Here is a 13081-nt window from a genome sequence, read left to right on the forward strand (position 1 = left end):
GGCAGGATCCCCATATCCCCTCCATGAGCACGGGGGGCTGGCACAGCTCTGTCACCGAGATTCTGCAGGGATTAAAGTGACTTTGCTCTTCTGTGAACCCAAAACACCAATCCCAGAGTGGGATGGTGGCAGTGGCACCGGGCTGGCAGAGCTGGGGGCTTTGGGATGGAGCAGGGACAGACAGGGATGCTCCAAGCTCAAATGGAAAAACCTCGGTGCGAGCCAAGACAGACGGACAGGCTGCTGCTGCTGCTGGATTTTTTTTTTTTTCCCGGAGAGGGAACGCAGAAGGGCTGGTATTGATCTGTCTTCATTACCCATTTCACTCAAGTTTCAAATCAACAAAATACACTTTTCCGCTCTGCTGCCCTCCCCGCTGCAGCAGACAAAAGAAAAGCAATTTCCCGCAGTTTGCTCCAAACTCCTCTTTCCTCCCTTCCCCGGGTGCCCTCCAGCCCCTCTCCCTTCCCAGCCACTTGATCCCAGCAGAGGCAGCTCTGAGAGCACCCAAAGAGGGCACCCCATCATTCCCAGGTGCCTCCAAGCCAGCGCTGGGGTGCTGCTTTTCCAGCACCTTCTGGGTTTTCCTGGATCCCAGGGGGATCTGCTGCTCCCACCATCCCAGGATGACAATGCCCTGCAACACCAAAAGCCCCCAAAAGCAACATTTTGTCAGTGCCCACCAAGTTTTCAAGAGTTTTAAAGTTGTAAAGAAATAAACTTATTTCTAAATGTTTTAGAACACCCAGAGATGGGGTTTTGGGTTTTTTTTCCCCTTTCCTGCAGCTGTAAGTGGAGTGACAACATGAGACTGTCCACACACACCTCATGGCATGTGGGAAGAGGGTCCCTACTCCAAAACAAACCCCAATCCAAGATGCTGCTGAGTCCAGCAGCTCCCTGCTTGTTTTTAAGCTCAGGCTGTTGGGAATGTCATTAATCCTGCTGGCTTGGTGCCCCAAAACTGTCCCATCCCCATCAGTGGGGTGACAAGGAGAGTGCATAGTGTGGGCAAGCACGGGGGTCTCCCTGCCAGCACTGGGACCCTCCTGCTCATTCCTCCAGGACTGGGGGCCAGGAACCATCTGGCACAGAGCTGAAAGGAGACAAAATTCCCCACGCATGTGGAAATCCCTTCCCAAAGTTGTGGGGCCGCACATCCACAGGCAGCAACCCCAAGGACACCCCAATTCTCAAACATCCCCACCCTGCTTCGCTTCCTGCTGCCTCCAAGCCAAGGAGGGCTGCGCTGGGACCCAGCCTTCCTCCTCCTCCTCCTCTTGCAGCCGTCCTGGCCAGTCTCATCCACACCACGGTGCCTTAGATAAACTTCCTTTCAAAGGAGTCTGCTTAATCCCCTATCTCCCCTCGGTCAGATCCCGCTCCAGCTGCCGGCGGGGCCGCGGGGGGAGGCACTGCCGGGCGCTGCTGAGTTATGAGCTATTTCTGACTCACGTCTACAACTTTCACAAGTCCTTTTTGCAACACGGAGAGAGAGAGAGAGAGAGAGAAAAAAGGGAGGAGGGGAGGGAGGGAGGGAGGGAGAAGAAGGAGATCCAGTTCGCTCCGGCGAAAGCCGCTGGCCAGATGGGCAGCAGGGAGGGGAGGCTGGGGAGCAGCGCGGGATGTTCGGCTGCGTCCAGCCGGGGAGAGCACGGAGGGATAAGGAGCAGCAGGAGGAGGAGGAGGAGGAGGAGTGCAGGGACACACACCCACGGAGGGGAGCGAGGCGCCGGTTACCGGAATCTGACTTCACCCTCGCCGCCTTTGTCCTCTGCAGACATTTTCCATGCAGTGACTGCATTTCCTTCCTGCCGGCACCGCTGGAAAAAGCCGCCTGTTTGTGCCGTAGGAGCCCTGACTAATTCCCACTGCTCCCACCCAGCTGCTGTTTCCCAGCCCGGGGGGTTCTGGGCTCTCCTGACCCCTTGGCAGCTCTGGGATTTGCTGCTGGATGGCTCAGCCATGCCCTGGCACAGAGGATCCAGGGATTGCCCATCCCAGCCTGGCTCCTGCTGCCACCCGGCTCAGCCTGGCACAGGCAGGACCTCCAGCTCCGAGAGCGCTTGTGCTAATTACTTTCCTTTGTTAATTAAACCCACGTGGCTCTAATAAGGTAACCTGCTGTTCTCCGATAAATTTAATTAGCCTGAAGGGAGAGCCCCTCCGCACAGCTATTTAAATTGTCACTTCCCATCGCTTGGGCTTTGCTTCTCCCTGCCTCTCCCTCTCTCCAGATTTCACCCCTCTCCTGCCCATTTTCTGCCCTTTTCCTCTGGCAGAGAAGGGGAGCAAAGGGAGGTGCCCCATCCCTACAGGAGCAGGATGTGCCAACCCAAAGCCCATTTTCCTGCCAGTGCCACAAATCCCCATCCCAGCTGGGCCTCTGTCCCATCCTGGAGGACCTGCCCTGGCTCCAGCCCAAAGGACTGTTCCCTTTTCCAGCCCCCAGCATCAATCCTGGGATGCTCCAACCCTGGGAAACTCTGTCTCCAAAACACTGTCCCAAGAAGTGGTGACACACAGTGACATCCCCTCCCCAACCATCCCCACACACAGATAAACCTCCCAAGAAACTTCTGGAGGTTCCCAGAGGATTTAACTCCTGGAGTGCTCCAGCCGTGAGGTGACAGGGGTTTGTGCTGTCCCCAGGAGGGGGTGACAGGGGACATTGGGGCTCACCTGCACCGCTGGCTGCTTGCCCTCGTTGCTGCTGGGGGAGCTGAGCCCCGTGGCCTGCTGCAGCAGGAACTGCCGAGCCACCTGCAGAGCCTGCAAGAGAGACACAGGGGTGGGCATGAGCAAGGCTCCCTCCTCCTCCTCCTCCTCCTCCTCCAGCTCTGGCTCCTTCTCCATGGATTTCCCTCACGGGATGGGTTTGATACACAGAGAGGGCAGCACTCCCCAGTGCTCCCTCCTGCCACACCAGTACATCCCATTAGAGACCAGCACCTTCCCAGTTCCCATGGGGACAAACAATCCTGTCCTCTCCCAAAAATCCCCACCAGTACATCCCATTAGAGACCAGCACCTTCCCAGTTCCCATGGGGACAAACAATCCTGTCCTCTGCCAAAAATCCCCACCAGCTCCAGCATTCCCACCTCACAAGGGTCATTCTCAAACCCCAGCTCTGGCACAGCCACTCAGAGATCTGTCCCCTGGTTGATTTATTTCACAGCCACCAGCACCACAGCTGTCCCCTTGTGCCCAAAGCCACCGTGGGTATTTCATTTTATTAACTGGATTGTGGCAGAAAGTTCCAGCCAGGTTTAGGGGAAGCCAAGTGTGGGATTCCAGCCTGAATCAATCCAGGAATTTGTCTGAGTGCATTTGATGGTGATCCAAGAGGTGCTCAGCAACCCACACAAGTGACCACCATGAAACCTGATTGTTTTTAGGGGGGTTTGCCTAGAAAAAGTGAAGAGTTCTTCAAGTTTTTACAGGGAATCCCACAAAAAAAATCCCCCCCGGGAATCCCACAAAAATAGGGAGAAAACAACAGAAATTGATAAAATGCACTTGTGAAAAACACAGGTACAAGAGAGCCATGCCCAGCACTACAGGCAGCTGGAGAAAATGGGAAATTAAGGAAAATCCTGTGAAGAGATGAGGAGAGGAGCAAGCGTGAGCTGAGAAAAAGAGCTTGGGAGCCAGGAAAAGGAGTAAAGCTCTGAGGAAAACAACCCAGTGCTCCCAGACCTGTTTGCTCCTTATTTCTGCTTTACAAGGATTCTTTTCCTTCCTTCTGGGTTTTTTTTGGGCACGTTTTTGAAAAATCTCCACCCTCCTTCCCTCCCCAAATCCACTCACAGCTCAGCACACACCTCACCTGTTGATCCAAACCAAGGAGCACCCACAAAACCCTAACCCAGAGCCCCTCCTCAAATGGAGCACCCATGAAAAGTAATTCCCTGCATTTTAGGTCCCATTTCAGGTCCTCCCTGTGCTCCTGTGCACAAGGGAACTCTTGGGATGAGCACAGGATGCCCCAGCTGTGCCACATCTTTGGGTGGAAAATCCACCTGACCCACTCTGTGCAGCTGGACAGGCACTACAAGGGCACGTGGAAAATGAGAGGGAATTTCCAGTTGGAGGCTGAGAGCAGAGGGTTTAACACACCCAGCCTTACTTTATAAAAAAATTGTAATTTCATAGCAGGAGGCTCAAACCAAACACCCCAGACACAACACTGGGCACCCTTGGCTGTGTTTGTCACTGTCCCACGAACCAGAGAGCCCCAAGAAAATCAAAACCTGAGGGATTTTATAAGTAAATGGATCCTAACTTCCTATTCCTGTGGTGAATTTACCAGAGTTGTGCCCCAGGATTGTGCACCCAGAGCTGACCCATGGCCACTGAGCAATAACTCCCAAACTTCCTTTATCCAAACAACTCAAAACTCAGATCCTGGAGGACAAACACCACAATTCACCGCTGGGAATCACTGATGGAAAAATCCCATGGTCCTGATCCCGAAGTTGCCTCAGCCCCAATGTTTTCTTTTTTCTCCAGGGCATTTTATTTTCCCTGTTATTACCAGGGATAGATGTGCATCGGTAATGCGAGCACAAAAACCCTGTGACAGTTATGACAGCTCAAGGTCTGATATTTTAATTACTTTTAGAAATGAAAACAGTAATTCCAGTTAAAAGCCAAGGTGGAGGAATCCACTTGATGGCAGCTTGGGCCCGAGGCTCCCACCAGGATGGGTGCTGGAGCATCTCACATCCCCACAGCAAATCCCTGAGCTTTAGTTGCTTTTCCAAGTGTCTTTTAGCAGAGTTTTCCATGAATTTGGATTCTCCATGTGCAATTCCTGCCATTTTTGCAAGCACCACCTCACAGAGGACACCCAGTGAGGGCAGGGCCCTGCCCCAGCCTAGCAAAAATCAGCGCAGCAAGGATGAAAAATAAAGGGAGAAAAGCCTCAGGAGCAGAACTCCAGCATACAAAAAGTGCTGCACAAAACTTCTCCAGCACACAAAAAGTGCTGCACAGGATTTCTCCTGAAATTTCTCTTCCCAAAGTTCAAATTTCTCTTCCCAAGGCCTGGCTGGCCCGGGGTGGCGGCTCGGCCCCACCGCGCCGCCTCTCAGGGGGGAATTTAATTCACTCCCCGCTGGCTCCCTCACTTTGGTGTGCTCTGAAGCACGAAATTACAAAGATTTACAGGGAAAAAAAACCCGACATGGCCTCACAATTGCACACAGGGGCCTCTCTGGCAAGGGCCCGGAGCTGCCCCCTCCCTCCATTGCCTCTGTCCCCTCTCCATCCTGAGCTGGGCTCAGCTGCAGACAGGGATGGAACCTGCTGCAATATCCCTCAAACAGAGATGGAACCTGCTGCAGGTCCTTTAAACAGGGATGGAACCTGCTGCAGGTCCTTTAAACAGGGATGGAACCTGCTGCAAGGTCCCTCAGACTGGGATGGAACATGAAACCTGCTGCAAGGTCCCTCAGACAGGGATAAAACCTGCTGCAGGTCCCTCAGACAGGGATGGAAACCTGGACAGAGCATGTGGAGCACCCAGGATGGAGTTTCAGGAGGCAGAGCCACCTGTCAGCTGCATTTGTTGCCCAAACAAGGCAGGAGGAGCAGCCCATGGTGGGGGGATGAAGATTTCCATCAGTCAGAGCCTCTCCTTGGGGCTGAGGAGGTGGGAAGCAGAAGGAAGACTTTCCCTGTGGGAGTAGATGGGATTTTACCTCTGTGAACCAGAGGGAAAACGATTTATAAATAAAAATCAACACATATCCAGGGTGTTATCCCGGCGTTATCCATCAGCACATCAGCAAGAATTGGGAATGAATTCCTTGTGTCAAACTCCCTCTGATCACCAAATGATCCCAGAAAAAATTTGCAAATGCTTCTAGAAAAAGTTTGCAGATGATCCCAGAAAAAGTTTGCAGATGATCCTAGAAAAAAATCTGCAAATGATCCCAGAAAAAATTTTGCAGATGATCCCAGAAAAAGTTTGTCTCAGACACAGATAGGGCTGGTTTGGCCCTGCCCTCCCCAAACGCAGCACACTCCAGGATGAGGAAGAGGATGGGCACCTGGACATTGCTGGGGGAGGCCCAGAACTTCCTTGGGGTGTGGAACACACCTGGGATTGCGGGGAGAGGTGGGAGATGCTGGAGGGTGTGTGCTGGCATGGGGAAGGGGTCCATGAACAGCCAAAATTTCCATCCCAGCCATGCTGGGACCAATCCCACCCTGCCAGGACCTGCTCCCACAGCACTGGAGATTTTCCTGCTCCCAGGATCCCACCAGGGATGCTCATCCCTCCCCTCAGACCCCAAATCCCCAAATTCTCTGAACCATCCCAAAATCCAGACATCCTCCAGCAGGGGAGCAGCCTCATTTTCCAACTCCCACCCAGCCTACCTGAGGATTATCCTGATTTTTCCCTCTCCACCCCTGGATGTGCTGGATGTTTCTCCAGACCCCCAGCAAGGGCAGATTTTGGCTGATTTTTGCCTTTTCCATGGTAAACAACACAAACTCCCCTTTGTGCCATGGGGAAATACCAGAAAACAAAACAAAAAACAAACAAACAAAAACAAACAACCCCCCAAATAAACAAACAAAAAACCACCAAAACAAAACAAAAAAAAAAAAAAACAAAAACAAAAACAAAAAAAAACAAAACAAAACAAAAAAAAAAACAAAAACGAAACAAAAAAACCCAGGAAAGCCAAACCTGGCTCCAGCCCTGGAATAGCCCAGGGAGAGCTGCCTCACACCACACCTTGGATTAATGTGGGATTAATCTTCATCCTTGCCTCTTCCTCCTCAAAACCTGCCCCAGCAGAGCCTCTCTGAGGCCTAATTGGCAATAAATGGGTCAAGAGCTCAAAAAAAAAGTTTGGACAGCATGGAGACATCCATGGTCATTAGAAAAGGAGGAGCCACAGCCTCCCCCCAAAAAATCGACACAAAATAATCCCAGGACAAAGGAGAATCTTGCTTGGGGGATTTGGAAGTGCCTCAATTACCAGATATTTCACTTCATGAGGATGGAGTTTTTAATTCCAGCTGGGAAGAGCTGCCCAAAATCATCTGAGGGATTTTCCACCTGGATCACAGCTTTATATGGTGTTTTACCTTCCAAAAAGAATAAAAACACCTGAAAATTTCCATTAAAGCAAGAACTTTGCATGGAATGAAGGAGGAAGGGGATTTTTATCTTCCCTTTTCCCTCTGATCCTTTTGGAGGGTGGAGAAAGGTTGGGAAGGGATGAAAAAAAATGGTAAAAAAAGAAAGAAAAAAAAAAAAGGGAAGATTTTTTACACTAACCTCATAAAAATGACATCGTCACATTCCAGAATTAGAGCCATTAAAACAACACACAGGGATATTTTTAGCTGGATATTAACAGTAAATGATGCCATATTGAGGAGCACTTCCACCAGCCCAGCCCTGGCCTCGCTTAACCAGAACCAAATGGCTCCAAAGAGATCCAAATGAACAAAAAATGACATAATTCCTCACAGGAAAATGAAAAAAAAAAAAAAAATTCCCTTTTTACACCCAGCTCTGTGTCTGTGGCCCAGCCCCAGCTGTTCTGTCCTGTTCCAATGCTCCTGGATTTTATTCCTCTGCTCCTGACTCCTCAGTCCTCACAGGAAAGGGGCTAAACCCAGCCCCAGTAATTAACAGGACAAGGAACAGCCTCCTGACAATCCCATTCCGTGCAAAAAAAGGGGAAAAAAGGGAGGAAAATGAGGGAAAAGGGGGGAAAGGGGAAAAAGGCAGAAAAACTGGAGAAAAAGGAGGGGGAAAAGGGGAGAAAAAGGGGAAAAAATGGGAAAAATAGGGGAAAAGGAGGAAAAAAGGAGGGAAAAAAAGGTGGGGGGGAAAAGGAAAAACTGCTCCTGCATTTGTCCTCAGTGAAATATTAAATATGAACCAGGGAAGTGAAGAGAGAGATGAGTTTCACTTAAGTGCTCCGGCCTCGTTTTTATCTTAAATACCCTAATAATAGAGGATTACACAATATATTTGAGATGTGATCACATGTTTTATGGAATGGTATCTCTCCCAGGGCAGCAAAGTGCCTCTCCTCCCCCTCCACACCCTTCCCCAACTCCCAAAAAAGTCCCGTTTGCTCCTTCTCCAAAACAAGTCTTATTTTTGTTTATTCCTCCCCGTTTCTTTGACGTCTGTCTGCAGCAAGCTGCAATTTTTTGGGTATTTTTTGCGCCATAAAACAACACCAGAGCAGCTGGATTTTCCAGCTGGCTCCTTTTCCATGGATTTAGAGCTGCAAGGAGCTCCTGTGGGGTGCCAGACTCAGGGATTGTCCCCTTGCTTGTCCCAGGACATCCCTGCTCCACGAGGTTTGCACGGATTTGGGTTCTCCATGCGGAAATCTGCTGTGTCTGCAGGGATCTTCTTCCATCCTTTCCCTCCATTCCCTGCACTCCAAACCTGCGGCGACCCCATCTCTCTGCGCCCCATGGATTCAAAGAATTCCAAAAGCTGGAATTCTTTGCAGCAATTCAGCAAAAAAAAAAACACACCCAGGAAAACCCCAAATTGTGGCTGAGCAGTGGTTTATTCCCACTCCTAAAATTCCAGAGGATCCTCCACCACAGGGATGTGCCACCCCCATCACCCCATGCCCCCTTTCCTTTCCCCTTTCCTTTCCTTTTTCCTTTCTCCTTTCCTTTCTCCTTTCCTTTTTCCTTTCCCTTTTCCTTTCCCCTTTCCTTTCCCTTTTCCTTTCCCCTTTCCTTTTTCCTTTCCCCTTTCCTTTCCTTTTTCCTTTCCTTTCCTCTTTCCTTTCCTTTCCTTTTTCCTTTCCTTTTTCCTTTCCTTTCCTTTTTCCTTTCCTCTTTCCTTTCCTTTTTCCTTTCCTCTTTCCTTTCCTCTTTCCTTTCCTCTTTCCTTTCCTTTCCTTTCCTCTTTCCTTTCCTTTTTCCTTTCCTCTTTCCTTTCCTTTCCTTTTTCCTTTCCTCTTTCCTTTCCTTTCCTTTTTCCTTTCCTTTCCTTTTTCCTTTCCTTTCTCCTTTCCTTTTTCCTTTCCTTTCCTTTTTCCTTTCCTTTTTCCTTTCCTTTCCTTTTTCCTTTCCTTTCCTTTTTCCTTTCCTTTCCCTTCCCTTTTTCCTTCTCCCTTTTTCCTTCTCCCTTTTTCCTTCTCCTTTCCCAGGAAAAAGGGAAGGGAAGGAAAACGGGAAAGGAAGGAAAGCTGGCGGATCCCTTTGGGAGGTCCCTCCCCGTTCCCACAGCAACAGCGGGGACAGGGGAGGGGTCCCGGGCCGGGGGCTGCCCCCGGTGCCCCCGGGCGACCTCTCCCCTCCGCCAGCCCCTGCACAAAGCTGCCGGGAGCTATTGAGGCTTTTCAGCCCCATCCGAGCATTGAAATGCAGGGATTTAACCCCCCCCACCCCGGGCTCGGGAGAGGAGGGAGAGGAGGAGGAGGAGGGAGGAAGGGGAGGAAGGAGAGGCGATGCCCTTTCCACCCTGCTCTCCCCTTCCAGGCTCTCTGTGAAGTGGCATGGATTGGGAGGGATGAGGATGGATGGATGGATGGATGGATGGACGGATGGATGGATGGATGGATGGATGTTGAGACCTGGGTGACCCCGTCTCAGCAATCCTTGCTCCAGGGACACCCCACAACAAGGTCTCTGAGCACCCCACAAACACCCCCATGGCCTCAACATCTCACCCACCTCGAGGCAGCACCCTTGGAGAGCAGCTTTAACCCAAAAATTCCCTGCCAAGACCTGTCTGGCCTCACACTTGTATAAACAGCGAGGTGACAGGCACTGGAAAAGGTCAAAAATGGAATCTGGGCACAGAAATCCCCACAGACACAGAGCTTTGGGGTCACCAGGATCAAACCCCCACCCCTGCAGGCTTCCCAAGGTTTCTTGGAGGGATTTCATAAAGCTCAAAGAGAATCAGGATGGAGAGCTGCCATTCCAGGATGAGGGAGAGAGCACACGGAGCAGCCCAGCCATCCAAACACCCGGGCAGAACGCTGGGTGCTCCCGGGGATGGAGCAAAGCCTCCATCAAGCACCTAATTGTCCAAAACTCCGCTGTGGGGACATTTATTCCTGACCCCAGCTGGTGCTCAGCCCGCTCCCTGAAGCAGGAAGATGGATAATCCTCGGGATGGGTTCTCCCCCTTCCTTCCCCAGGTGCTGTCGCTGGAGGTGTCACTTGGTATTTTTGGAAAAAAAACAAAACCCAAGTGACACCAAACCCTCTGCTTTAACAATCCCACATGGCCAGCCAGCTTCCCACCAGGAGAAACAACACAGGGGTGAAACGAAACATCAGCATGAACCAGGAGAATCCACAAGGACGAAAATCCTGATTTTCTGGAGGAGATCCCCCCATTTCACAGCCACGATTTGCATCTTTTTGGCTGGGGGGACACACAGATCTCCCGTTATCCGCTGGAATTCCAGGAGGGAGGGCAGGGAGCTCCTCAGAGGGGCACTGGCAGCAGCATTACACGCATGATTACCCTTTGCATGCGGGGAACAGGGGCTTAGCGGCGTGCGGAACGCCTGTTATCCAGGTAATGGATTTACAGCACTCCCTACTAAAGTATCAGACACAGCAATTTTTTACAGCTTTCACGCTGGAATTTATGGCTCAGGGAGGCGATCTCCGTACGAGGAGAGGGATCATTGCCTTATTTAGTAGCTGAGCAGGGAAATTGATGTTTTTTCGCCAAAGTTTGTTTGGAAAGGTAAGCTGCAGGCACGTCCTCAGGGCTGAGAGGGGACACGTGTGTGGCAGGGGCTACCCCAGGGGCACATCCAGAGCTGCTGCACACACGTGTCACTGTCACACGTGTCCTGTGGGTGAGGTTCAATCTCCAGGAGTGCTGGGAATGGGAAAGCAGCTCCTGGAAAACCAAAATCCTCTCAGGCAGGACCTGCTCCTTGTGTTACAGCCAAAGTTTTTGGTGTCTCAGCCCCGTGGATTGATGGCGGGCAGAGCAGGCAGGAAAAAAACCAGCAGGTTTGGATGGATGGGCTCTGCTTCCCAAGGCATGTAGGACAGGGACAAACCCTTGATTTTTGGGGCACTCGACCACGAATGGCCAAACCTAGTGCAGCCCAACCCTGAGTACAAATCGCGGCAAAACCCAATGCTGTCCCCAAACCGCATCCTTGCAGGACCCCGCTGCCTGTGCAAGCCAGCTTTGAAGGAACAGGTTTGGATAGGTGGGCTCTGCCTCCCAAGGCACGTGGGACAAGGACAAACCCCTTGATTTTTGGGGCACCTCAACCACGAATGGCCAAACCTGGTGGAACCCAACCCCGAGTACAAATCGCGGCAAAACCCAATGCTGGCCCCAAACCGCATCCTTGCGGAACCCCGCTGCCCGTGCAAGCGGGGCTTGAAGGAACAGGCCAGCCTGCATTACCTGCTGCTGCTGGAAGTGCAGGAGCTCCACGGGGCTCATCTCTCCGTTGGCCTCGGCTCCGGCGGCTCCGTCGCGGCTGCCGCCCCCGGGGCCGCCCCCGCTGCCGCCGCCGCCGCCGGCATCGGGCTGATTGCTGAGGCTGCTCACCCCGTTCTGCGCCGAGGGCGTCGAGCGGATCGTCTCCGAGGCAGATTCAACCATCATGACTCGCTAGCAGGACCTGGAGAGGGGAGAGAAGAGCCTGAGAACGGGGGCTGAGATCCCGGTGGGATGGGTGTCAAACCGCGTTGGGTTTTAGTCGCGTTCGGTTCGCACCCCAAAAAAATAAACGGGGAGCTGCTGCAAACACGGTGCACGCCCCTAGGCAAAGCAAGTGCGACCCAGTCCTTAGGAAAACCCACAATTCCAGCTTTCCCTGAGCCTGGTGCGGGGCACTGAGCTCCAGGAATTCGTTTGTTTTCCCCAAATTTCATGGTGAGAGCACACCTGAAGCCCCAGCGAGACACAGAGCTCCAGGAATCCGTTTGTTTTTCCCCAAATCGCAAAGTACTTCATGGCGAGAGCACACCCGAAGCCCCAGCGAGACACAGAGAGCCTGCACCTCATATTCCACCCTGAAAATCCTAACAAAGTCAAAACATTCCCTCCAAGTGCTTCATCTCCCAGCAAACCACCACTTCCCAGCTGGAAAAACCACCGGGCAGGAGGTGCCAGGCTGAGGAAACCCAGAGGAACGGCAGAGCTGGGATGTGGGAACGAGAGCCCAGCAAAACCAAGACTGGAAAATCCTTCCCTTCTCCCAGTTTTTGCTCAGTGGGCTCGGATGAGTGGCAGGTTGGTGGTTGTGAAGCTGAAGGTGCCTTTTTCTAGGAGAAACTCCTGGTTTTGGGCTGGTACTGGAGAAAACGGGACCAGCACACCCAGCACTGCTCTCTGCCACATCCAGCCCTGACACACAAAACTGGCAGCACAGAATCCACCCAGGAGTGAGGGTCTCTCCCTCCTTCCCAACACTTGTTTTCCTCCATGGAAAAGCAGTTTTGTTTCCACACCCCTCCATCCCACCAGCACGGGCTCAGCGCTCACCCACCGCCGCTCGCGGAGTTTGGAACAAGACAGGAACAAAACCAGAGGGATGGGATGAAAAAACACCACCCCCCTTTCTCTTTCCACCCTCTTTTCTTCCCTATTTCCCCCCTCCACACCCCAAAAGGCAGCGAGACAAACCAGGAACAACATAATTGCTGAAATGTGGCGTGTAATAATCGCTATTCAGGGGCTGATCATTCATATTAAACAGGGAGCAGCGAGCTGCTCATTTGCATGTTGGAGATTATCTGCATTTCAAAAGTCATTTCCGCAGGGGATATGAGTGACATCCATTCCCAAGGGGAGCTCCTGGCTCCCTCCCACTGTCCCAGGGCTCTGGGGGTGACACACCGGTGGCTGTGGGACAGCTCAAGGTTAAGGGGATTAGTGGGATTTGGATTTGGTTGGAGCAGCTTCACAACGATGGGAAGCTGCTCCAACCTTAGCAGCAAAAATCTGGAATAAACCCCTCACTCTTTCCTCGAAACTACACTATTTCCTTCCCCACTTTGAATTTCAAGGATTTCAAGTTCAGAAATAGGAAATTATTGCTGTTCCTATTCCCGTTTTCCCTCTGAAATCCACAAGGGCCC

General features: G+C 51.8%; 1 protein-coding gene across 4 annotated transcripts in view; it reads right to left on the reverse strand.

The window, feature by feature from the left end:
* Window positions 1-13081, reverse strand: part of FOXP4 (forkhead box P4) — a 58257-nt gene that overhangs the window by 27656 nt on the left and 17520 nt on the right. For all 4 annotated transcript variants that reach the window (XM_063177945.1, XM_063177946.1, XM_063177947.1 and 1 more), the window contains exons 2-3: window positions 11400-11619; window positions 2683-2772 (exon numbers count right to left, since the gene is read on the reverse strand). In XM_063177945.1, the coding sequence (XP_063034015.1) occupies window positions 2683-2772; window positions 11400-11603 (294 nt within the window). In that variant the 5' untranslated portion in view covers window positions 11604-11619. The remainder of the gene's footprint in view (window positions 1-2682; window positions 2773-11399; window positions 11620-13081) is intronic.

Source organism: Melospiza melodia, chromosome 28 (genome assembly GCF_035770615.1).
Source record: "Melospiza melodia melodia isolate bMelMel2 chromosome 28, bMelMel2.pri, whole genome shotgun sequence".
Lineage (NCBI taxonomy): Eukaryota > Metazoa > Chordata > Aves > Passeriformes > Passerellidae > Melospiza > Melospiza melodia.